Raw genomic sequence first — 24274 nt, forward strand, 5'->3', positions numbered from 1 at the left:
AATTAAGGCAACTTAATGTGAAATATTGGAGTTGGTAATCCTGTTAAGCTGAGTTTATTCCAATCAATTTTAAAATATTTTAATATATAAAAAGATTCATATAATTGAGTCTGACTCTAATTCCTTAACTAAGTTTTTGGACTTATTCAGAATAAATCAAATATTTAAATTATTAAATATTATTTTATTTTATTTTTTATATAATTTTAATTTTTGTTTTGAAAAAATTAACATTTTCAATTTTTATCTTATTTTTTTTATTATTTTATAGATAATAAAAAAATCAGGTATTTAGATTAAATCTATTTGAGTTGAAATTTGCCCAAATTTTTTTAAATCTATTTGAGTGGCCTGAATAACTTCAAAATTAAAAAAAAAATCTTCTAAATTTCTAAATCCAATCTTAAAAGTTTTTAAACTTATTTAAATTGGCTTATCTGACTTGAGCTAAGTTATTGTTTCTATGAAACATACATTCATTTCATAAAAGTCTTCACTTGCTGCCCACGGTTTAATTCGTCATAGACTTTCTCCCCTTATTTTAGTATAATAAATTTTTTTATTTCAACGTGGTTGGCCCATGCGTGTGATTTTAATTGATTGAAAAGAGCAAACAACCATAATTGAAGGAGCATCTTAAATCAGCCTAGATTTTCTCCTCGTTGGACCCCCCAAACAATAAATACACTATTCTTTTTTTTTTCCCCCAATAGAAAGATGACAATTCAGATTTTGGAACCAATTTATTAATTTAATTTTAATTAAAAGCCAAAACATTTCAGAATTTAAATAAAAAAGGACTATTCAGGTGTTCGAAAGCAGGAAAGTTAAAGGGTGAAAATAAGTTGTAAATACACCATATATTAGATACTAAATTGCAGAAATGAATGTCCGATATTTATAATTATATTTATATATTAGTTAAACAGATATTACTGATATTCTATGTAAAAAGTTGGGAAAATTGCACCATATGCTCTAAATCCTGTAATTTATAAATCAATTTGCTTTTTTATTCAAGAATTTTTTCATTAGTAATTTGTAAAAATAAATGGATAGGTCAATGTCACCATACGATGAGAGAGTGAAACGGTAAGGTCGAATATACTCCTAAATAATACACCCACAGGTGTGTGTGAATTTATAATAATAATTATTGATTTGGCCAAAAAAATTAATTATTGTCATATTATTATACATGGATTAAAATAATAGAGTAATAACATGTACGTAAAAAAACCATTCATACTTCCATCGAAAAATAAAACGTAATCATTCATACTTTCGAAAAATATGTGTAAAATAAGAATTCCCTCACATTTGGGTTACTTCTTGTTATTTGTATAAATTAAAAATTTTAAAAATCATTTTTAAATGTAAAAAATTATTTCCGCCTAATTTAGTCCTGAAATTCAACAAAGTTGCCGGAAATTAAACTTTTTTTTTTTGGACAACTCAAATGCTCAACATAAAAAACATATATTAAGTATAACAAGGGTTTCATATTCTATTGGATTCTTAACTGTATACACCACATATAAAACACTCATTAATTAAAAAAAAAAACAACCATACTGAAATGGTTCTCAAAGCAAAATCTTCAGTTCTTTATCCTCATCGTCTTTTCAGATTCAATCCACAAACGAATCCCCACACACACACACACAGATCAACATTTTCTGATCAGTGTTTAGAGGCGTAGTGATTGATGAGAGAAAGAGCATTACTAGTGACCTGAGCAACACGAAGCATTCTGGTCCTTATAGAACTCTTGATTCTGCCATTCAAAGCCTTTCCGGCGAATCCATCAGTGCAAGTGCTTTCATCGGTAATCGCAGAGCTCACCCACGTCTCGACATTGCTTATGTGCCACGCGAAGTCCTGACCCTTAGATTTGACGCAGAGCTTGAGCTCCTTGATAGATCGGCTGAGCCGATCGACGCTGTCGCCGATCTCTTCCAGGCAGTCATGGAGAGCCTGGTTCTCTTTGCTCTTGAGGCCTCTGAACTTGTTGAGCTTTGCGACGAAGGCCTTGGTGGAGAGGGTTGTGTTGAGGCTGAGGGACAGGGAGGTCTGGACCAGCTGGTGAGGATCTTGCTGGATGGTGGAGGCGTAGGCGGAGAGAGATTCGACGCAAACGGAAGGGTAAGTTGTGGTGCTGCAGGAGGATTTGAGGAAGCTTGAGGGAGTGGCGCCTATGGCGGAAACGAAGAAGAGAGAACAGAGAAAGGTGAGGGAAGAAGATGCCTTGAACATGTTTGTTGAAATGCTTTTCAATGAGTGAAAAGAAAGGGATTGGTTTTGTGAGGTTTTCTTGAACATTGGAGTGGGATGGGTTGGATTTTATAGAGGGCTTGACCCATATGAGTTGAGAACGGAACAGGATCTTATAAATAAGAATTTGGGAGAATCTCACTTAGGAACCCAAAGCAACAAAATTCACATTTGAGGTCTAATATAATATAAAAACTCTCTATAGACCCAAGCCTTGAGTGAAAATATATTTTAATTTAAAAAGACACATTTGTCCTCCGTTTCTTCATGAATGCACAGTATAATTTTTATAAATTCTCAGCACAATATATTATAATGTACAATTTATACAAGATGAAAAAATAACAAATATTTATAAATGTACACCATAATATTCATAAATTCTCCACACAATGTCCTATAATTAATAACAAAATATTTAAAGACAAATGCATTTTTTTTAGTTAAAATATATTTCCATTTTTAAGGCCTTTGGATGATGATGATGATGATGATATCATGTTGTTGGAATAATCATGTTGGACAACAATAGGAATTTTACCAAAGTTTATTGTAACTTAGGGATCAATTTAGAACACGCATGTTCATTTTAGGCCCAAATAATTACTATATAAAGATATTTTTCATACACAGCTATTAGGCTATTCATGATGTCTGGTTGCCTAACATGCTCAACTAGACCTGATGAAATTTTGTGCAGTGCAACCTGAAAAAAGTATCTCGACATGATTTGGGCATGTTGGGTTGAGCTAATCCGGCTGGCGGGCATGGTGTGTTGTCTTGCCAGAGGTATATTTATTTTTTATAATGTAATTTTTATTATTTATATATTAACTTAAAGTCTTAAACCATGCTTTTTGTAAGTGAGCCATTCGACTATTCCCAATTCATTTTCCCTTCCCTCCCAAATTATTCAGTGTGCAAGTAATATTTTTATCTTAAACTCAACAATTCACACACACACACACACACATCTTACTTTATTATTTGTAATGTAATTTTTTCCAAATGCAACATGGAGGGAGGAATGCGATCGCTAGATTGATCACAGGCCATTTGAACCTTAAGAAAACGCTCCATCTAGATGCCTCGTTAGTTATGTAATACTCCTTCCAGTCTTATTTATAAGTCATTTTTACTAACCTCATCAATATAATTACAATAAAAGTACAAGGAATAAAAATAAGTAAAATTCTAAACATAAGCTTAAGATAAAAAGTAAAAAATAAGTCAATCAAATAGTATTATTTTTTCTGTCTTTCTCTCTCTTACTTTTTAAGGATAATTTAAAAATTTTAATTTGAAACAAAACAATCTCATCAATAAATAACTTATAAAATAGACTGGATTATACTTCTAAAAAGTAATTTATATACTGGACCAGAGGAGTATATTGTTTGTGAATGCTATTTCACTTGAATCATGGATAATGTTGTTTTCATATTAAGTCAGAGATTTGTACTTTTATGATATGGATTTTATAAAATATGAATATTATTTTGGATTGAATTATTTAATATATTTGCTTTTTGAAAATTTAAAATGATGTCTATCAAATTTGATTTAATGAAGTTTTTCTTCAAAAATAATAGGCAAGTACTATCATTTGGGCAGAACAGCTTTGAAGGTGTTGTCCGTAATGTTAGGACTTGTCACAAGTAGAGTTGGGCAATGAGCTACGTTTTATAGTCTATTCATTCTTCGAGTTAGGCATGGAGCAATGGCCTGTCCAGCTCTATCCATGTTCAGCTACACACCTATATTGATCATCGCATTCTCTCTCTCTTTTTTGTTGATATAAATATAAGAAGGCAACCGATTTTGTTTGCGGAGAATCAATTTTCTTCCAATATGCACTACCATGGTTTTTGTGTCATTTGCTTTCTAAATGTATAGCTAAATAAGACAAATTAACTTACATTTTTTTTATAACATCTAAAACTTAAAATGAAAAAAATGCAGTGAAGTATTGAAGATATTTAAATTATTAATATTATGGATTTTGTGATTATTTTGGAGACAAAAGGTTGAATTAAATAGTTAAAAAAATAAAAAAATTAATCATTTAGTCCGTATAGTTTTGACCTAATTATAACTCAGTCTCTGAATTTTAACTTGTTATAACTCAGTCCTTCAAGTTTTGACTTAATTGTAAATTAATTTCTGAATTTTACCTCTCACAATTTAGTTCCTGAAGTTTCACCCTCTTAAATATTGATACCTATATTTAAAAAATAAAATTATAAAAATTAAAAATATTTTAAAATTTATTACTCATATCTTAAATTACTAAATCATTTTAATATTTATAAATATTAAAAGTTTAAAATATTTTTAATTTTTATAATTTTATTTTTTAAATATAGGTACCAATATTTAAGAGGTTGAAACTTCAGGGATTAAATTATAAGAAACAAAATTCAAAGATTGATTTTACAATCGAGTTAAAATTCAAAAATTGAGTTATAACTAGGTCAAAATTATAAAAATTAAATAATTAATTTTTTTAAAAAAATTAAAGTCCATCAAGGCTTTAATTGAGTCCTTTGAATTTTGAAAAGAACTTTTTCTAAATGGGTCTAATGATTAATGTACCGTCTAGTTTGGTCCTGGGTTGTTATCTTGTTAGTTGGCAAGGTCAAGGTAACGAACTTGTGACTATATTTCAATGGCTGTGAATTGTGAAATATTAAAATTCAGATGAAAATACTATAACATTTATCATCGTTAGTTTAAATATAATTGATTTTTTGTGAGTCCAATGAAAATCCCGTACGTTGACCGCTGTCAAAGGAAGTGATTTTGTTTTTTCATCACTTACATTTGCTAATATAAATTTTATATGTACATTGTCAAAAAAATTATATGTATATTGTCAAAAAAAATTATATGTATATTGATATATGAATATCAACGAGTATAAGATATTGATTCAATCAGAAAAAATAAAAATAAATAAGTCCATGAGTATAAGAAATTTTTCCAATTAATATATTTTGATTTTGATTCATTCTTATCAAACACTCATAGTTATAACACCACACTGTATTAATAACTTGTTTAAAAATTATTTTTACAAAATTTTATATTAAATAAGTAAATTTAAACTACTAAAGTGATTAGTTTTTCTTCAACCAGTAAGTCAGTTTATAAGAATTATTGTAATTTACTCTTTGCAAGCAAAAATATATGTGCAATGTGTTTTTCAATAAGAACAACAAGCATTATTTTATTAAATGAAGTTTTTTTTTGGCTAGTTTATTAAGTGAAGTTGGTTACATGTAATACACATGATATTGTAGTGTTCGATCAATAATTAAATATATTATTAATTAAAAAGTCTTGTTGAATAACCATATACATTTTTTCACTTATGCTAAAATTAAAAGAAATTAATTTAAAATTAAAAAATTAATCTTTATAGTTTTGATCCACTTATAATTCAGTCATTAAATTTTGACTAGTTGCAGCTCAGTCTTGATAGTTTTAACTCGGTTATAACTCAGTCTCTCATTTCTTACAATTCAATCCTTATAGTTTTAATCACTTAAATATTAATTTTATATTTTAAAAAAATAAAATTATAAAAATTAAAAATATTTTAAACCTTTAGAATTTATAATATTTAAAGATTAAAATATTAAAATAATAATATTTTAAACTTTTAATATTTATAATATTAGTAACAAATAAAAATATTAAAATTATGTTAAAATTTGTTACTAATATTTTAAATTATTATACCCTTTTAATCTTTATAAATATTATAAATATTAAAGGCTCAAGATATTTTTAATTTTTATAATTTTATTTTTAAAAATATGGGGATCAATATTTAAGTTGTTAAATTATAGAAACTAAATTATGAGAAATAAAATTTAGGGAACGAATTACAACTTAATTAAAACTATAAAAACTAAATTATAAAAAATTAAAATTTAAAAATTGAGTTACAACTATATCAAAACTGAAAGATTAAATGATTAATTTTTTTTAAATTTAATAAATGTATATTTGTTTGGGCTAAATATGAAACGTCGCTCGAATAGGTTACGAGGCTAGTTGAGCTAAGTAATTGAAACGTCAGGCCTAATATAAACAAAAGATGCCGGCCCCGAAGCTCAATAAAGTCCATAACACATAAACATGTCGAAATCCTGTCAGCTTCAAATCTCAGACCGTTGGCACGAAGACACGATCCTAAGTTATGCCGAAATATACGCCCAAGTAGTTCAGTGAAACAGGCTGCTGATCAAAATGGAGAAACCGTGTCATGAGTTTTACAGGATTCCTGAATTTTCGGTAGAACGTGCTAAGTTTCAAAAAAAGGCTTCTGTTATCAGACACTATAAATAGAAGGAAGAAAAATAGAGAAGGCAGTCAACACTCAATCAAGACTAGCATAATTTACATTTACTAACCCGTTTCAATTCTTAGTTTGTAGTATGTAATTTTCAAACACTTCAATAAAATTACACACTTGTTCTACCAAAGCCTACTATCTTTTTACATCCGAGTGAACTGTAGTAAAGAAACTCGGGACTCTTTGGTTATCTATTGAGACCCAACATCTTTGGTATGCCTGGTATTTGTTATTCAATCACGAATAATTTTTGGCATGCCCAGTGGGACCTGTGTAACAAAGATGGCAAGGATGCGAAAAGACAGAAGGACTGTTGAAACAGGTGCTGGTTCTCACGAACCAGAAGGGATCTCCATGCACGTAGGATTGAAACACTTATCGCCAAATACTGGAGCAGCTGATCATCGTGAGCATGTAGTGCCGGTGACAATAAGTAGCATCATCATGAGTCCTGACTCCAAGTCAGGAAGTAGCCAACCCAACCCACTGATCATATCTAAAGGACCTGTGGCAGAAGTGCTGCGGGGAATTCAAGACCGGATGGATAAACAGCTGGAAAAGAACTAAAGGTTCTTTACAATATCCCTGGAAACATCAGAACGTAGGGAGAAAGAATAACAATAGATCATGATGCAGGTTTTACATGAAGGCATGAAGAATATAGTCGTATCATTGAAAGCCACCTATCAGGAAGCGGGCTTGAACATAGGGCCGCTCGGGAGGTAGCAAGCTGGAGTCAATACAGGTGTTAGCCGGTGGGGCCGCACACTTGTAAGAGACATCCCTAACCACTAAGTATTTGCACACACTTATCCACTAATTAACTCTTCATATTATCTACAGGATCCTGGCACGAGTGGCACGGGGGGCATGACGATGATTCCAGAATGTGCGGTCGAGCCTCAAAACCAACTGGTGAACATAGAGGCTCTAAGGGATGCCATTCAAGATGTATACGGACCAGGGTTGAGGCTAATCGGCCACCCCACCTTCTCAAAGCCTTATCCGGAGTATATAGATAGGGACAACCTATACCCTCGAGGGTACAGGATCCCTAACTTCACACTGTTCTCGAGAGACGATACACAGAGCACATTAGGAGATTCACAATCCAGTGCGGTAAAATTGCTAATTATGAGAACTTCGCTAACTTAAAACGGAGGTTGTTCCCAAATACTCTCACGGGCTCCATATTCACATGGTATACATCACTACCTCATAACTCAATCATCAGCTGGATGGAGATGGAGCAGAAGTTCTACATCCAATTCCATAAAGCAAAGCTAGAAGTCAGCATAGTAGAGCTTTGTAAGCTCACACGATGGGCTGGAGAGACAGCAGACTAATACTTGGTAAGGTTCAAACGTCTGAGGAGCAGGTGCCATGTGTCGCTTCCAGAAACTGAATTTGTCAAGTTGGCACAGGGAGGATTGGATATAGGGCTCCGAAAGAAATTCTAGGGGATGGAATTTCGAGATTTCTATGAACTTGCGGCTAAGAGTGGGGTTATGAGGAATTACTCAAAGAAGAGGATCATCGCCGATGGACTATAGCTGGGACTTATTTTGGGGACCTAGACGTAGCCGTGGCAGAATTGAAGAATGCTGGTAACTACACATGCCTGGCTCTGGTTAAGAAGGCTGGAGAACTACCTAAAAGACCGAACATAGTCCAGTACACCTTTAATACTACGAAAACAGAGGAAATTTTTTATTTCCTCCTTAAGGAAAACTTTATCTCCCTACCCATGGATCATAAGATTTCTTCGAAAGAAGAACAGAGAGGGAAGGAATACTGTAAGTATCATCACTCGTGGAACCATAGTACCAAGGCGTGCTGGGGATTCAAGAACATCGTTCAGGACCGGATCAATAAGGGAGTTCTGAAATTCCTTAAGGAAAAATCCATGGTGGTAGATAAGGACCTGTTTCCCCCATTTGCTATGGTCAACATGGTGGACATAGCCTTTGGCAAACTATGGCTCAGGAAAGGTGATGGTAAGCAGAGGGATGGGAGACCTTGGAACGTTTGGAACAGGAGTGAAGTAACTCAAAGAGACTCTAAAACAATATAGGACCGCCTCAGGAAGCCTACGGGCTGGTATAGTAAGAACAGGTCTTCTAAATGGGATGTAGGCCTGGAGGGGTAGAATATGAAAAACCCGGATAGCTCCAAAGTAGTTTGAGACCGTTTAGGGGAAACCCAAAACAGAGACAGTCAGCAAAAAAAGAAGGAAAATAGCAAACGAATCTCAGGATGGGATGATGGCCCTGGAGGATTAGTGATGACAGAACCAGATGGATCTAAGGTGGTCTGGGACCATTTAGGAGAACCATCTGGTAAATTTGACTTCTTCATAAAGTACTCAGCACCCCCTGGGTCAAGCAAACCATTTGTGGGGACACCAACGGGCTGGGATGTAGGCCCCGATGACCAACCATTACCACCATCAAGGCTATCAGAAAATAGTATAGGGCTTCCTTCAAAACCAAAATCCGCTCAGGGCTCAGGTAGGTTCGTTACGCCGCTTGGTAATGTGTCACTTCTAAAATGAAGAGTTGTGAGGCACAAAAAATTCCCAGTTGCCTTAACAAGAACCCAGAAGTGACGTCTTCAGTGAAAATGGGCTATACAGAGGTACCTTAAACAGCAAAAAACCAAGATACAGGATAGCCTCGACATTTAACAGGAGGTTAGTAAGTTCAGAAGAAAGTCCATCGAGGATCAGGACAAAGGAAGCAAGGCCGAAAATAAAAAAAAAAGGGACCATTCACGTTGGAGAAACACCACTTAACCTCTACTGCGTGGTCTCGTTAACACTACCTTCTCAATTTTGATCCACCACTGGCAATACCTAGGACCAGTGGGAGTAGAACTCCTCGAGGCTGATACAGACGGGCCTATATCAGTATTGCCCAATGGAGCCAAGAGAAGAGGAGGAGTACGAGCTTATAAGCATACGGGCACAGAAAGAAAAGATTGCGGAGCCTGTCTGCCAAATTACTTTGCAAGAAATAGAAGGGAAACCAAAGCAGGTTATCCTGGAGAAACCCAGCGTGAAGATGACTTAGCATCAGGGCATATTTTGATGGGAGATCGATGATCAGGGTCCTCGTCGACAATGGCTCGACGGTGAACATTCTACCAACCTGCATGTTGATCAAGATGGGGTGAGAGGAGCACGACTTAATGCCAACTGAGGTATTAGTAGTAAGGTTCACTAGGATTGCATCTAAGGTCCTCGACATACTACCGTTACAGGTTGATATCGGGACCAAGTTATCACTAATGGCCTTTTTCGTGATTAGCATCACAGCTCAATACCAGGCTTTCCTGGGACGAGATTGGATTCATGTCAATGAATATGTACCCTCTTCACTGCACCAGATGCTCCTGATGTAGAAAGGAGAGGAGTAGAAGTGGTTTGGGCTGAAGACAAGCCATTCACAGCAGCTACTGACTTCATGGATGTAAGGTATTACGACACTGACGTAGGCCCATTCACATTCCAAAAGGCTCAAGAAATCCTTTCATACAGAGCAACACCAGACTCTATAGTACCTCTAACCTTATAGAGGCACGAGCCCATCATAGAACTGGTCGATGACTAAAGCAAATGAAGGAAAGGTTGTAACAGCCGCGGCCATCCAAAAGTTATGGTTGCACAATCTACAAGAGAAACTAGAAGACTACAGACCTCAGGTCTATGGGACCGAAGTTGTATATGAAGATAAGACTCAAAAGATAGCACAATTGCACGAGCTAAACCTTATACCTCTGAAATTTAAAGATATAGCCCTAGAGGTCCAGGATCTACTAGAAGAAGTAAACCTCGGATCCCTAAAAGAGCCGAGGATAACATTCATTAGCTCACTATTAGATAAAGAACAGAAGGATGCCATCAAGCTAACACTGCTGGAGTTCAAGGATTGCTTTGCATGGAATTATGATGAAATGTTAGGGCTGGCTAGGCAGCTGGTTGAACATAGGTTTCTAATAAAGCCAAACTATAGACCGCACCAATAGCCTGCCTGAAGAATGTCAGTAGAGGTAGAGCTACGAGTAAAGGATGAGATCAAACGCCTCTTATGGGCCGAATTCATACAGCCCTATAGGTATGCTCAGTGGTTATCAAACATAGTCCCAGTAATCAAAAAGAATTGAAAACTATGAATTTGCTTAGATTTTTGAAACATAAACACGACCACACCTAAAGATGTGTATGCAATGCCTATTGCAGACAGGTTAATAGATGCTGGGGCCAGAAACACTTTGTTGTCATTTATGGATTGCTTCTTCGAATACAATCAAATATTTATCGCAAAAGAAGACGTTTACAAGACCGCTTTCAGGTGTCCGAGCTCCATTGGAACTTTCGAGTGGGTAGTTATGCCCTTCGAACTAAAGAATGCCGGGGCCACCTATCAGCGGGCTATGAATGCCATCTTTCACGATATGATAGGAAAGCACCTAGAAGTATACATAGATGACATAATGATAAAATCTAAGAAGGCACATGATCATATTGAACATTTGAGGACAAGTTTCCTTCAAATGAGGGAGGTTGACCTTAAGTTAAATCCACTAAAGTGTGCATTTGGTGTAACTGTAGGTAACTTCCTTAGATTCTTGGTTCACAGAAGAGGGATTGAAGTAGACTGGAACAAAGCATGGGCCATCTTAAAGGAAAAGGCACCGAGCAACAAGAAAGAACTTCAAAGGTTCCTAGGGCAGGTCAATTATCTCAACGTTTTATCCCGAATCTTGCAGGGAAGATGAAGGAGTTTTTTGAATTCTTGAAACTTAAAGATGCCAAGGAATTCACCTGGACCGAACATCATCAGGTGGCCTTTGACAAGATTAAAGAACACTTGACAAAACCTCTGGTCTTAAAAGCCCCGAGGGAGAACACCCCATTTCTATTGTAGTTAGCTCCTATCGCCACGTCCATAGGTTGTATGTTAGCCCAAAATGTTGATAGGGGACATGAACAGGCGGTTTATTATTTAAGTAGGTGTTTAACTCCTATTGAGACCAGATACTCAGCTGTGGAAATAGCGTGTTTAGCACTATATTATGCTTGTACTAAGTTAAGGTATTATATAATAAACGTAGTTGTGTATGTGGTTTCTCATTCTGATCTGATTAAATACATGCTTAATTGGCCAATCATGACGAGCCGTATAGGAAAATAGAGTTTGGCCTTGGCAAAATTTTCTTTAATATTTTTATCTCAAAAATCAATAAAGGGCCAAGTATTAGCAGACTTCCTGGTTGATCATCCCTCAGCCGGACTCCCTGAAGATGAACAGGAATTACCGGTGTTCTCAGTAGATCCGGGGCCTTAGGTGCTTAAGTTCGATGGATCTAGCATTGAACAGGCGTCTGGGGCCGGTATAGTGATAACCTCTCCTACGGGGATAAAAACAATACTATCTCTTCAATTAAATTTTGAGTGTACTAATAAACAGGAGGAATATGAAGCATTACTCACAAGGCTTGAGATTCTTCAAGAAATGAAGGCCCGTGATGTGGTCATAGAGGGGGATTCTCAGTTAGTCATCAAATAATTAACTGGCGAGTACAAGTGCACGAGCCTAGCTCTAGTGATGTATTATACTGGGGCTTTCCACATTCTAGAGGAGTTTGAAACAATAATGTTGATTCACATTCTTCAAGCTCAAAACTGGGAAGCCAATGAATTGGCTCAAATAGCATCAGGGCTAAGGTTGTCACCTGAGCTCATCAGAAAAGTAATTGTGGTGGAACGAAAAGAACATCCCTCAGTCATTCAGCGTGGTTTGACAGTACAGTGCAATACGGTCTCGCAAGGGTTAGCCTGGGATTGGAGAGATAATTTTAAGAGTTATCTTTAAGATTCCAGTCAACGTTACCCTTACAAAATAAGGATACGTGCTCAAGACTTTATTTTAATTGGAGATGAATTATACAGGAAAGTCCCCGATGGGTTATTACTTAAGTGTTTGGCCTTCACTGATTATATGGAGGTTTTAAGACAGGTATATGAGAGAGTCTCTGGGCTCATCAGTCGAGGCTAAAGATGCAATGGTTAGTACGTATGCATGGATACTATTGGCCTTTAATGACAAAGGACTGCATCGAGTATGCTAGGAGGTACAAGAAGTGTCAGACTTACGGGCTGATACAATAAGTGCCAGCATCAAACATGCATTCGATTATCAAACCATGGCCTTTCCGAGGATAGGCCATAGATATAATAGAGAAAATATATTCAGCCTCATCCAAGGGCCACTCATTTATCTCAGTGGCTACAGATTATTTCACTAAGTGGGTTGAGGCTGTCCCTATGAAGAAAGTAGAATAAGGTGATGTTATTAACTTTGTACGAGAGCAAATCGTGTTTTGCTTTAGGAACGTGGGATTAAGTTATTGGCATCATCACTATATTATCCTCAAGCAAATGGACAAGCCGAAGCTTCTAACAAGATCATCCTTGAAATTCTAAAGAAAACAATTGAAGAGAATCCTCAAAAATGGCACAGATGATTGGCTGAGACACTATGGGCGTACCAGACATCTAAAAGAGAAGCTACAGGCACAAGCCCATACGTGTTAACATATGGGCACGAGGCCGTTTTGCCTATGGAAATAGCAGTTCCCTCGCTACGCATTGCGAGTAGTCTAGAAGACCGTCTGACAATTATAACAAACCCATGATGAACGAGTTAATCCAGTTAGACGAAATTCTCTTCCAAGCACTCAATCATATGATCGCCCAGAAGAAAGAAGTTTAAAAAATATACAATAAGTAGATAAGATGAAAACATTTTCAGGTGGGCGAGATCGTATGGAAACTTGTGTTACCACCTGGTTCTAAAGATCGGACACCTAGTAAGTTTTCACCTAATTGGGAAGGACCATTCAAGATAGATGAAGTACTTAGAGGGAACACGTATATGTTGGCTAGCGTCAACGGAATTCCACACAAGTGGGCTATAAACAGCAAATATTTGAAGAAGTATTGGCTGTCGTTATAATAAGAAAGCAATAAAGGACCCGAGGCCTAGAATGGCCTCCGGGCATGCAAAACTCGCACAGTGAGAAAAAATGTTTGTTCTTTATTACTATGATTGAATCGTGTTACAAGGAATAAAGAATAAACAAATAAAAAAATGTGTATATTTATACATAAGTACACTATTTACAAAGGCTACACATAAGCTCCCACGTTGACAGGGCCGAGTCCAGATCCGCAGAAAGGGTTTGGTGACGTGTCAGGACCATTTCAAACTTAAGCATAGCTTGAAGCTTAGCATTCGAGACGGTTTGCGCTTCATCCAGCACCTTAGTAGCAACCTCCAGCTCGAGTTCTATTAGACCGTCCTCAGCTTCGGCCTTTGCCAACTTTTCTTTAGCTGCTGCAAGTTGGCGCCTCAAGTTTGCCACCTTAGCTTGTAATGCCCAAAGATTATCAACACAGGGGGCAATCTCCTAGACTCGGTCAGTAGCAACAATTGTCCGAGTCTTGGCGGCCAAATATTCATCCCTCACTACCCAGTTGTTCTTCAAATATTCAAACAAGAGGGGGAGTTCTTTACGGCACTGGCTGACAATGCCATAACATGCCATGACTTGAGCTCGTAGGAGCCAACTCAGACATAAAGATCGCCTTCGCCACAGCCTCGAGAGCTTGGATCATTTCCTCAAAATTTTGCTCAGGGATGAGGAAGGGATCGTGGCTGAGTTGGAATTGGATAACTCTCCAAGCATCCAATATAACGTCCATCTCAAGGATGCGAATGCGGGAAAAGAGAGCGTCTGTAAGTACCGCCTCCAGTGTAGCCAGCTGAAGAAAATAAAATAACATTAGCAAAGACCAAGACAGAGCTAGCAAGAATGGAAATAAAAAACAAACAAGACTATACCTAGACTGGGTCCACGAGAGCTTTATCTTTGGTCATGGAAGAGGGAAGAGCACATACAACCATGCCATAGAGTGCAGAGCTTTCTCCACATGGTCTGTCAGAGAAGAAGAACCCGCTTGACCCTGCGCTGAGCCACCTTGAGCAGAGACCAGGGTAGTCAGAGCATCACCTATGGACTTTGCTTGCAACCCCTCAGAGCTCCTACCCTCTTGAAGATTTGTTAAGTAGGAGGGAAGGATTAGACTGAGTGGGGAGATCATCCGGGGGCTTGCAGTGGCAGAAGGGTCTTGGACCCTAAGCTCCAACTTGTCACTTGAGGCGACAGTAGTAGCTCCCTCTTGATCAAGAGCAGCCCCAACATTTTCTAGACCGCTTGAGGTTGCGGTAGACAGGATAGTTCCCTGACCTTCATCACGTTCGGCCACCTCCTGAGCAACTTCAGTTGGATCCATGGGTGTAGGCTCAGGAGCGGTGGTGGCTTAGAAGGGGACCATTTAGAGATTGGGGTGCTGGGTCACCTTCTCTCCTTATTGAATCAGACTCGCTCTACTATCATTAGAGTCTGTTGACAGGATTATTGTCCGTTGGTACTTATGTGTGTGCCTCTCCTTTTGAGGTATGGGGTTGATTTGGAGTGGGGTGGAGGTAGGTTGATCAAGCGGCGAGGGCGTTGTCTTCTTTCTCCTCTTCGCCTCAGGAGAAAGGGACGGAGCCCGCTTCCTTTTATTTAGAATGTCTCCTCGGTCGAGGCAACTGGAGGAGCTCTTCTTGGCCCCGAACTTTTTAGAGATTGGGGGAATAGAAAGTTAGGAGGAAGTGTCGTCTTGTTCCATCCCTTGGACTACGGTCCTCACGGAGGGAGCCGTCGAGGTCTCAGAAGCAGCAGGGGCGTCAATGTGCCCTTAAAAAGGTCACCAGTATGTGGGACTGTGTCCAATCACGGCCTACATAAAACAAGGCAGGTTTAGTCTAAGGAAACAAAATGAAAAGGACAAAACTAAAACAGAATGCGAAGGAAATACTTACTAGTATGGCTCTTTATTATGCGTTTAAAGCGCTGGGCCACCATTTGTTGAAGCAGAGGCAGGCGTCTCTATCTACAAGTTTCACCTTGCACTGCTTCTGGGTGGTGAGTGGAACGGCTATTGATTAATAGCCTCTCTGTTCAGCAGCTCTACACTGATTTGGGGAGACAGGCCCTGAGGGATGCACTGGCTTAGTCCAAACTGGCCTGCCATTAGTTGAGGATGATAAGACTCCAAGTATACTCTGAGAGACTTGGAGGAGGAGCCAGTGTACGACAGCCACATCTTCCAGGGAGTAATGGCTGAGAGAAAGACCTCGTCCCTTAGAGGGTTGGCGAGCTTGTTCTTCTTCTCTACCATATACTTGTATCAAGTAGGAAGGCGGCGGTCGGGGATGTTGAAAGCTTTTAAAGTCCTCCCTAAGGACCAGTTTTGTTGACAGAAGAACTCGAATAAGTTTTTCGACTCCACCAATGGATGACCACCTAAGAGACAAGTGAATGAGTGGTTGGTATAGGAATCATGAGGAAAAGGCTCCTGCCGAAGGTTAGGAAAGTAGGCTGTCATCCACAAGTTTAAGAACCAAATGGGCCCACTAAAGTTGCTGAAAGGCTTTTTGATCAGTGACTTCCTCATGCCGTCATAGAGACGGCATAGAAACATAGTCCCCAAGGCTATCTGATTGCTACAAAGTAGGGACTGGGCGATCTGTAGATGCAGCTGCGCGGGTTTCCCTCCCCCCGAGGCTAGGATCCATTGGCTGAGTAGGATCCAAATGAAAACCAGGTGCTCCATGGTAGTGACAGGCTCGGAGGTTGGTTTCTTGAAGAACAGCTCCATAATCTTTGTGTAGGAGCCTGCGGCCCTGATCTTGCTATCCAAGTCAGTAGGAAGGGTGGTGTAGGAGTCGTGCCTCTCGAGGATTACGTAGAAGTTCTCCTCCCCAGTGATGGGCAGCCCTAGGAACATGAAAATGTCCCATAGCGTAAGGGACATTGGGCTAAGCTCAAAGATGAAAGCATTGCAGCCCAGAGCCTAGGAACTGAGGAGGGCCGTCAGAAGGTCCACGGGGACATCAACGTCGGCCAGAGACAGTTGAATTAGGTCATATAGACCCATCTCGTTCTACTGGGGCGCATGATTCGATTTCAAACGCTTCACCCAATTAACTCAAGCATGAGGGGATCGGGGCCAGTTCTTGAGCTTTCTGCAGGATGACTCAGGAAAGGGCGAGGTCGTCCAGGCTAAGACCAGATTGCGGAGAGAGGTCAGTGGCCATAGATTCGGCTGCGTAGGGGCATTGACGTCAGATAAGTCGGGAGAAATTGTAAGGTACCCGGCATCGCTTTTGTTGGAGATTTGGAAGCTCCAAGGTGAAGTGTTGGACAAAAAGGAAGCACAGTTAGAGCATGTTTCAATAAAATAGAAGGGCTAAACACGAGAAGCGAGAAACTTACCAGAAGGCCACTGATTCGTGGAATGACGAACCCTCGTGAAAAAGAAATGAATGAAAATTAGGATAGGAAACAGGCTAATGGAAAAAAGGGTTTTTTCAGACCAGGAAATACATATCGTTATGAGCTTGCCTAATTGGTTTATCGGGTCATGGATAGTTGCCAGAGAATCCGACAGATTACCAGTAGAAGTAGAGGAAGGGGCGGCGGCAGAAAAAGCAGAGGAGGCCATTTGAAGGTTAGGGTAGGAAGAAATTTTAGTAGACTGAAGACTTGAAGTTCAAGAAACGGCAAAGAAAGCAAGAGAAGTGACCAGAATCTGAAAACAAGTTTATATCGACAAAGGGCGCTCAAAATGAAGCGACGTTTTGATTTTTTCAAACGTACCATGTGACTTATGTTACTAGCTATAGGCACACGAGGGGCATTGTTTGGGCTAAATATGAAACGTCACTCGAATAGGTCACGAGGCTAGTTGGGCTGAGTAATTGAAACGTCAGGCCCAATATAAATAAAAGAGGCTGGCTCCAAAGCTTAATAAAGTCCACAACACATAAACATGCTGAAATTCCGTTAGCTTCAAATATCAGACCGTTGGCACGAAGACACGATCCTAAGTGATGTCGAAATATACGCCAAGTAGTTTGGTGAAACGGGTTGCTGATTAAAATGGAGAGACCGTGCCATAAATTTCACAGGATTCCTGAATCTTCGGTAGAACGTGCTAAGTTTCAAAGAAAAGGTTTTTGCTATCAGACACTATAAATAGAAGGAAGAAAAACAGAGAAGGTAGTTAACACTCAATCAAGACTCGCATCATTTACATTTACTAACCCGCTTCAGTTCTTAGTTTGTAGTCTGTAATTTTCAAACACTTTAATAAAATTACACACATGTTCTACCAAAGGCTACTATTTTTTTTACATCTGAGCGAATTGTGGTAAGAGAACTCGAGACCTTTTCGTTATCTATTAAAACCCAGCGTCTTGGCACGCCTGATATTTGTTGTTCAATCACAAACAATATTAAAAAAAATTAAATTAATAAAACATATTGCAATTCAATTATTTTGCAGAATAAGGATTTTTTTTTTTAAAAAAATTAAGTTGCAAATAATTGAAAATTAATGGTAAGACTGCTGCAATCAAGGTAGAGGATAAGAACAAAAGAGTGTGAAAAGAAGGAAGATGGGCTCACAAACCAATAAAGACGAAATGGGCCCATCACACATTTGTCCAATTTCACGAAAAGCGAGGCATGTGCCTGTGTTCCTTTCACTCTACTTTTTAAATGTAAATAAAGTTTTGGTCCGTCCGCAATACCTGGCCGACGTGACAATGCTATATTTTTCTTTCTAAACAATCGTATTTGTAACATTATTAGTTTTCATTAAAATGGACCCCACTTCTCAGCTATTGTCGTTTTCACACTTTTCTTGTGAGAATTTCAATCAAGGACTATTATATGACTTAATTACTAACATGTCATAAAAATAATTTGAAATTTCAGTTGAGTGGGATTAAAGTAAAAATATTTTTAATTATAAAAAAATTAAAGTATCGTTTACTCGTGATGTACAATAATTAATTATTAATTTTTATATTTTATTTATTAATTTATTGAAATGAGTTATAAATTACATGAATTGACAATAATTATATGATACTTAATATTAATTGTTCAATTATAAACAATAACATCAATTATTAAATTTAAAAATTAATAAGTAAATTTATTAAATTAATAACTGATGTTATTACTTATCTAGCAAACTGATGTAATTTATAGTTTATATTAATAAATTAATAAGTGAATTATAAAAATTAAGAAATAATAATTCTGAATAACCTTGCAAAGAACGCTCACTTTGAAGAGCAAGGAATGAAGATTTTGCAACAAGCATCACTATGTTACTATGACACTTTTTGTAAAGATAAGAGCTTACGCTCTAGCGTTCAAATGATTGTATCTTAACTTCTCCAAGCTACGACTTGCCTTGTCTATTTCAAAAAAAAAAATTCTGAATAAAAAGTAAAAAATATTTTAATCTTTTTATCATTAAAATTATTTTTACTTTAATTTTCTTAAACTGAAATAAAATTTTAAATTTTTTAGAATTTATTAATAATTAAGTTATATTTTTAGTCTTTAGTTAAAATTCTTTTTCTTTTTCTTTTTTCCCGCTAGAATGTCGTTTTCCGGCGCGAACTCCATCTCTTCACATATTCTCCTCATGCAGCGCATGGACTGCTCAGTTTCTTTTGATTTTCAAAGGCAAGCATAACTTTAAAATAAACAAACCAGTATTTTGACTTTTAAGCCCACGATCGGCACGGAGGGTCAGATTTGTCACTCGGATATAAAAGTGATTCCATTTGAGTTGTTAATCCACGTTGGACCGAACAATTTTAACAAGACCTGAATTAATTCGGAAAAGTTGAATTGTTTTTTTCTTTTTATTATTAGTTTTTTAAAATTTTTTATTAATTTATAATTATTAATGTCAACTTCCTTCTAGGTTGTTTATGTAAAATTTTGGGTGAATGATTTGTTTGTTGAGATTTTATGAATTAAATAATAAAAAAATTGAAAATTCATTTATTTTACGAAGACATATAAGATAAGGAAAAAAAATATGCACATAAAAATTGAAGAAATTAAAACTTAATATATCATGGCTGAATAACTTTAATTTAAACTATAATGATATTATCAATATTTTTAATATTTTATTTAATTTGTGTGTGTGTAAATAAATATTATTTTTTATTTAATCATCATGTCACTTATTCAACCATCAATCTAATCAATTAAATCATAAGAACCATCACCTATTAACTTTTCTAGCTTATTGTCCGATTTAATTTTTAAAACACTAAAGCAAACTAAGTAGTCATATGTACACACAATAGTGTTTATAGTTTAGACAAGAGCATGATGCCATGTCTCACATTAGAGGGATTAGGGGGTTCCTAGATATATAAGCAAGTATGCTATACATCCTAATAAGTTGGTCTTTTGAGAAGAGAGTAATGGCTTGTGACAAAAGGGTATTAAAACCAAACTCAAGTTTGCTTAGTTAGTAACCCTTTTAGTAAGCTACCCATGATGAGGGTATCACGGATTGGTCAGGAGAGCTGTCATGTCTCATATCGGAGCGACTTGGGGAGTCTTGAATATATAAGTAGATGCATTATATATGTTAATAGGTCTTTTGGAAAGAGAATAATGATCCCATGGCAATGAGCTAACTTAGCCATGAAATTAATTTGCACATTCCATGCTTTCTCTGCAGCCAAACACACTGTCCTTCGTGATCCCAATCCTCATAAATCATAAATAAGTTCACGCGTTGAGAATAAGATCACTAGTATTCAAGTACACTGGGACTGCTCAATTTCGTGAGAAGGGGCACGAGAAGAATGTTGCTTTTCTTGGGTGGAAAATGACACTCTAGGTTCAAATGTGTAAACTTTTAAAAAACTAAAGAAAGAATGATAGTTAGGTTAAAAAATTAATAATGACAATTAGGTTCTCAATAATTAATTTTTTAAAAAATAATTTTAAATATTAATTCAAATAACTGCAAATTCAAGAATTTTAATTACAAATAAAACATGTAATTTTCAAATATAATTTTTAATTAAACTTATTGTTTATCCCATATAGACTCTTCCCACAATGATGTGGGGCTTCGACTCTCCTCTTAGTAGGAGCCTTGTTCGACGTCCAAGTAGTGTCTCTATTTTCTCCTTCTTTGGTAGACGTCGGAGATGGATGCTTGGTGGCTATGTTCAATGTAGAAGAACCCGATCGGTTTCGTCACGATTTCAAAGAGGAGATGGTGGAAGTGACAAGAGGATTGAAAGATTGAGACAAAATTCATGAGGAGCACCTCTTTCTAAATAAATTAGTCACTGGAGCTACGATGATGGGATCACTTGTTAGGAAAATGAAGCCCAAAATGCAGTAGATTAAAGCCCAAGATTGAAAATGTGGAGCTAAAAATGTAATTACCCAAATATTTGGGCTCAAAATAGAATTTCCAAAATTTTGGGTTCATAATGTAATTTATGAGAATTATGGGACTGAAATATTATTTCAACAAAAACTATGGGCCAGAACATGGTTAAGAAATCATTTCGTGGTGAAACAAATTCCAAAAACAATTTGAATCAACAAAATTTTGAAAAGAAATTAGAATTGATAGGATAAGAAGCCCAAAATCTGCAGCCTCAAATTCAATAGTCTTCCTCAACCTTCATGAATGAGACATGTCAAAATCACCAATAAGAATTGGATTTAGCAAAAAAGATAAACTTCTTACAACATGATGAATTAAGGTTTAAATCTTAACTATGAAAGATGACTACATTTAATACCTGATAGTATTTCAAATAGGATCACCTCTAATAAGAAAATACCCATAACTAACTAAAAAAAGAGACATACCAAAATCTGCAGGCTCAAATTCAATAGTGCTTCCTCCTCCTTTTTTTGCCGAACATTCCTTTGTTTTGTTTTCGGTCATGCCATCATAAACGAGATATGTGTATTCGAAAAATAAAAACCAAGGAAATATTAAAGCGCAAAATATAATACCGTTAAGGCCCATCTCTGTGCAAAGCCCATAATAATTTCATTAGAACGTACAAAAGCTTCATGATATTACCAGCTTCACTTGTTGCTAAACAAGGTGCGGCCACCAGATAATACTTCATATACACTCATTAAAGTGTGAAACTTTGTGATACGAGCTCTATAATATCCTTAAAATTAAATCCCTTAATAATCAAACTAATTAAGGATAAATTAAGTAGGATTTATGTGGTATATTGTCAAAGAGGATTATGAGTGTTTTTCGCTATGGTTTCAATTGTAAATTCAAGTCCAAATAAAATTGGGTCACTTAAGCACAAAAAGAGATGAAAAATAAAGAAGAATGTCTCTATACCACATGTTGTGACACATCGAGCTAGAAAAACATGAAGGAGTCCCTTTGTGCCATATGTTGTGGTACATGTGGCATGTACCACGGTGCATGGCTCGGATTTTACAATTATAACGCTCGTGTCAATTCAAAAAAGTAGAAGAGAAGGAAGGGAAACGAAGAGCATGAGTTATATTTTGCTAGGATATGAAATTGAGAAAAATTTGGAAGGATTTAAAGCTCTTAATCACTAAGGTAAGTCTTCTTTATCTCTCTCCTACCTCTTTACGCTATTTCTAAACTAAGGTTTGTAGTTGAGAGTTTATTTTTAGATCTTAGAAGCTGTGGGTTCAAATTTATTGACTTAAATGAAGTCAATAAAGATTGTTTGAGGTATTTAAACTAATGATTGACGGTTTTGCATACTTTTAGTTGGTGAACCTTATTTATGTTTGAAATTGGGTCATTAAATATGAATGTTGGAAGTTGTTGGTCGATATTAATGATCCTAAAAGAATATAATGAAGTTAGTAGAGGTTAATGGAGGATAGTGAGCTCAATGGGCAAGCTTGAATGTAAAAGACAAAGAATTTGGGTGATTGAGTGTTGAGAATAAGAGTTCAAAGTGTGTGAATGGTGATGTTGATGATTGTGGACTTGATTATTTATAAAGTAATTGCTTGTGCATTGGTTTAAGCTTAAAAAGCAAGCTTGGAAGTAAATTATTGAAGGGTGAACCTTTGACTAATCTTAAAAGTTTGAGGTAGTTAGAGAAAATTTCTTTTATATAGTTGTTTGTTAATTGATATATATTTTTAAAAATGAGGTAATTGACACAAATGATTGAATTTGCAATTGTCAATGTATGCCAAAATCATGTGAGGTTTTACTAACTCTAATTTGGCTATAAATGTGGAGTTGATTTTAAAATCCTTGCATAATACATTTATGTGTTGAAATGAGAAGTTGATTAGTTGATTTGATGATTATGTGGTTGTTATAGTTCAAAATCTAATGGATGAGTAAGTAGAGAATATGTGATTGTGAATTTAGATTTAGAATTGAAGTTTTATGTGATAAATGAAAATGATTGCGATGCTCACATGCTTTAACCAATCAAATGATTCAAATTAATAAGCTTGTTATTACATGTAAGTATGAGCATGAAATATTGCATGATTGTTTGGCGGGAGTTTACCTAGGGAGAGGAGTAGTCAAATTCACATGGTATTATATGGCTACCTTTTAGTAAACAGGGTAGTCTTATCCTGTTGTTTGTCAAGGATTGTCTCATCATTTGTTAAGAGATTTGAACCTAACTAACTCCACTAGTTTATTGAGGAGTTTAGCCTAGAATTTACGACACCCCAGGGATTCAAGAATGGGAGAAGTTGTGGTTGGAAAGTAAATATAGTGATATTTGATCGGGTCATTCCTTACAATTAGTAGGCTTAGGTAGTCCATTTACATGGACGAAGCCCTAATTGAATAATAGCCAAGGTTTAAATCAAAAGGTATAAAGAGGATATAAGGTTGGCTAGATCATATATTTTTAATCCAACGTATCACATGGTTAATAAGTTTGTGGCAAGTCATGATAGTTGATTGTGTTATTGTCACATGGGTGTTATTATTGTGGCAATGTGCATGGTTATGTTTGATTGGGCCATTATTACATATTTGTTATTGTTGTGACAATGAGTCTCATGTTATGATTCATGGAAAATGAGAATAAGATGAATCTTACAACTATGATAGTGTCATGTGTGATTAAATGCATATGAGTATTCATCTCTTATTTATATGTGATGTTTTTGTTAATTAATATGCAACTATATAGGATAAATGTATCTTGATTATTGTGTGATTATACTCACCCCTCTCTTTTAATATTTTACTGGCTCTAACTTGGGTGTAAAAAGAAAAAAGGCTTCAAAAGCTTAGGAATTTACTATTCCTATTGTAAACCTTCCCAAACCCATTTATTTTGTATAATTGATTGGATATTACCAACTAAGAAATGCATTTTGATATATTTGCACTATAGAGATGTTTACAATTGGTTATTGTATTTTGGCCTTGAAATGTTATAAGTAAATTTAATTGTTGTTAATAGGGTCAAAATACTAATGCAATTGTTAAAAAGTGAAATGCTTATAACTATTGAAATCATTTGACCAAATGTGATGCCAAATCTCCTCTTTTTGTTTTTAATATTAAGAGGGTTAAGATGTGAAAATGAGATTTTGGTGCGATTATGTATATGTGGCATGTTGCATAAGTGGTCTCTAGTCTATTAAGTGTGGTGTTAGTAGTAACTT

The 24274-nt window shown here is 36.2% G+C and overlaps 1 protein-coding gene across 1 annotated transcript; it reads right to left on the bottom strand.

Annotated features, from left to right (window-relative positions):
- Positions 1-1463: 1463 nt before the first annotated feature.
- Positions 1464-2342, bottom strand: LOC129313593 (21 kDa protein-like). Its single transcript, XM_054956838.1, has one exon. It carries the CDS (start codon positions 2320-2322, stop codon positions 1684-1686), a length of 639 nt encoding a protein of 212 aa, XP_054812813.1. The 5' UTR covers positions 2323-2342; the 3' UTR covers positions 1464-1683.
- Between the last annotated feature and the right edge of the window lie 21932 nt (positions 2343-24274).

The sequence above is a fragment of the Prosopis cineraria genome, unplaced genomic scaffold, assembly GCF_029017545.1.
Source record: "Prosopis cineraria cultivar Desert tree isolate PC_DT_omini unplaced genomic scaffold, ASM2901754v1 PC6, whole genome shotgun sequence".
NCBI lineage: Eukaryota > Viridiplantae > Streptophyta > Magnoliopsida > Fabales > Fabaceae > Prosopis > Prosopis cineraria.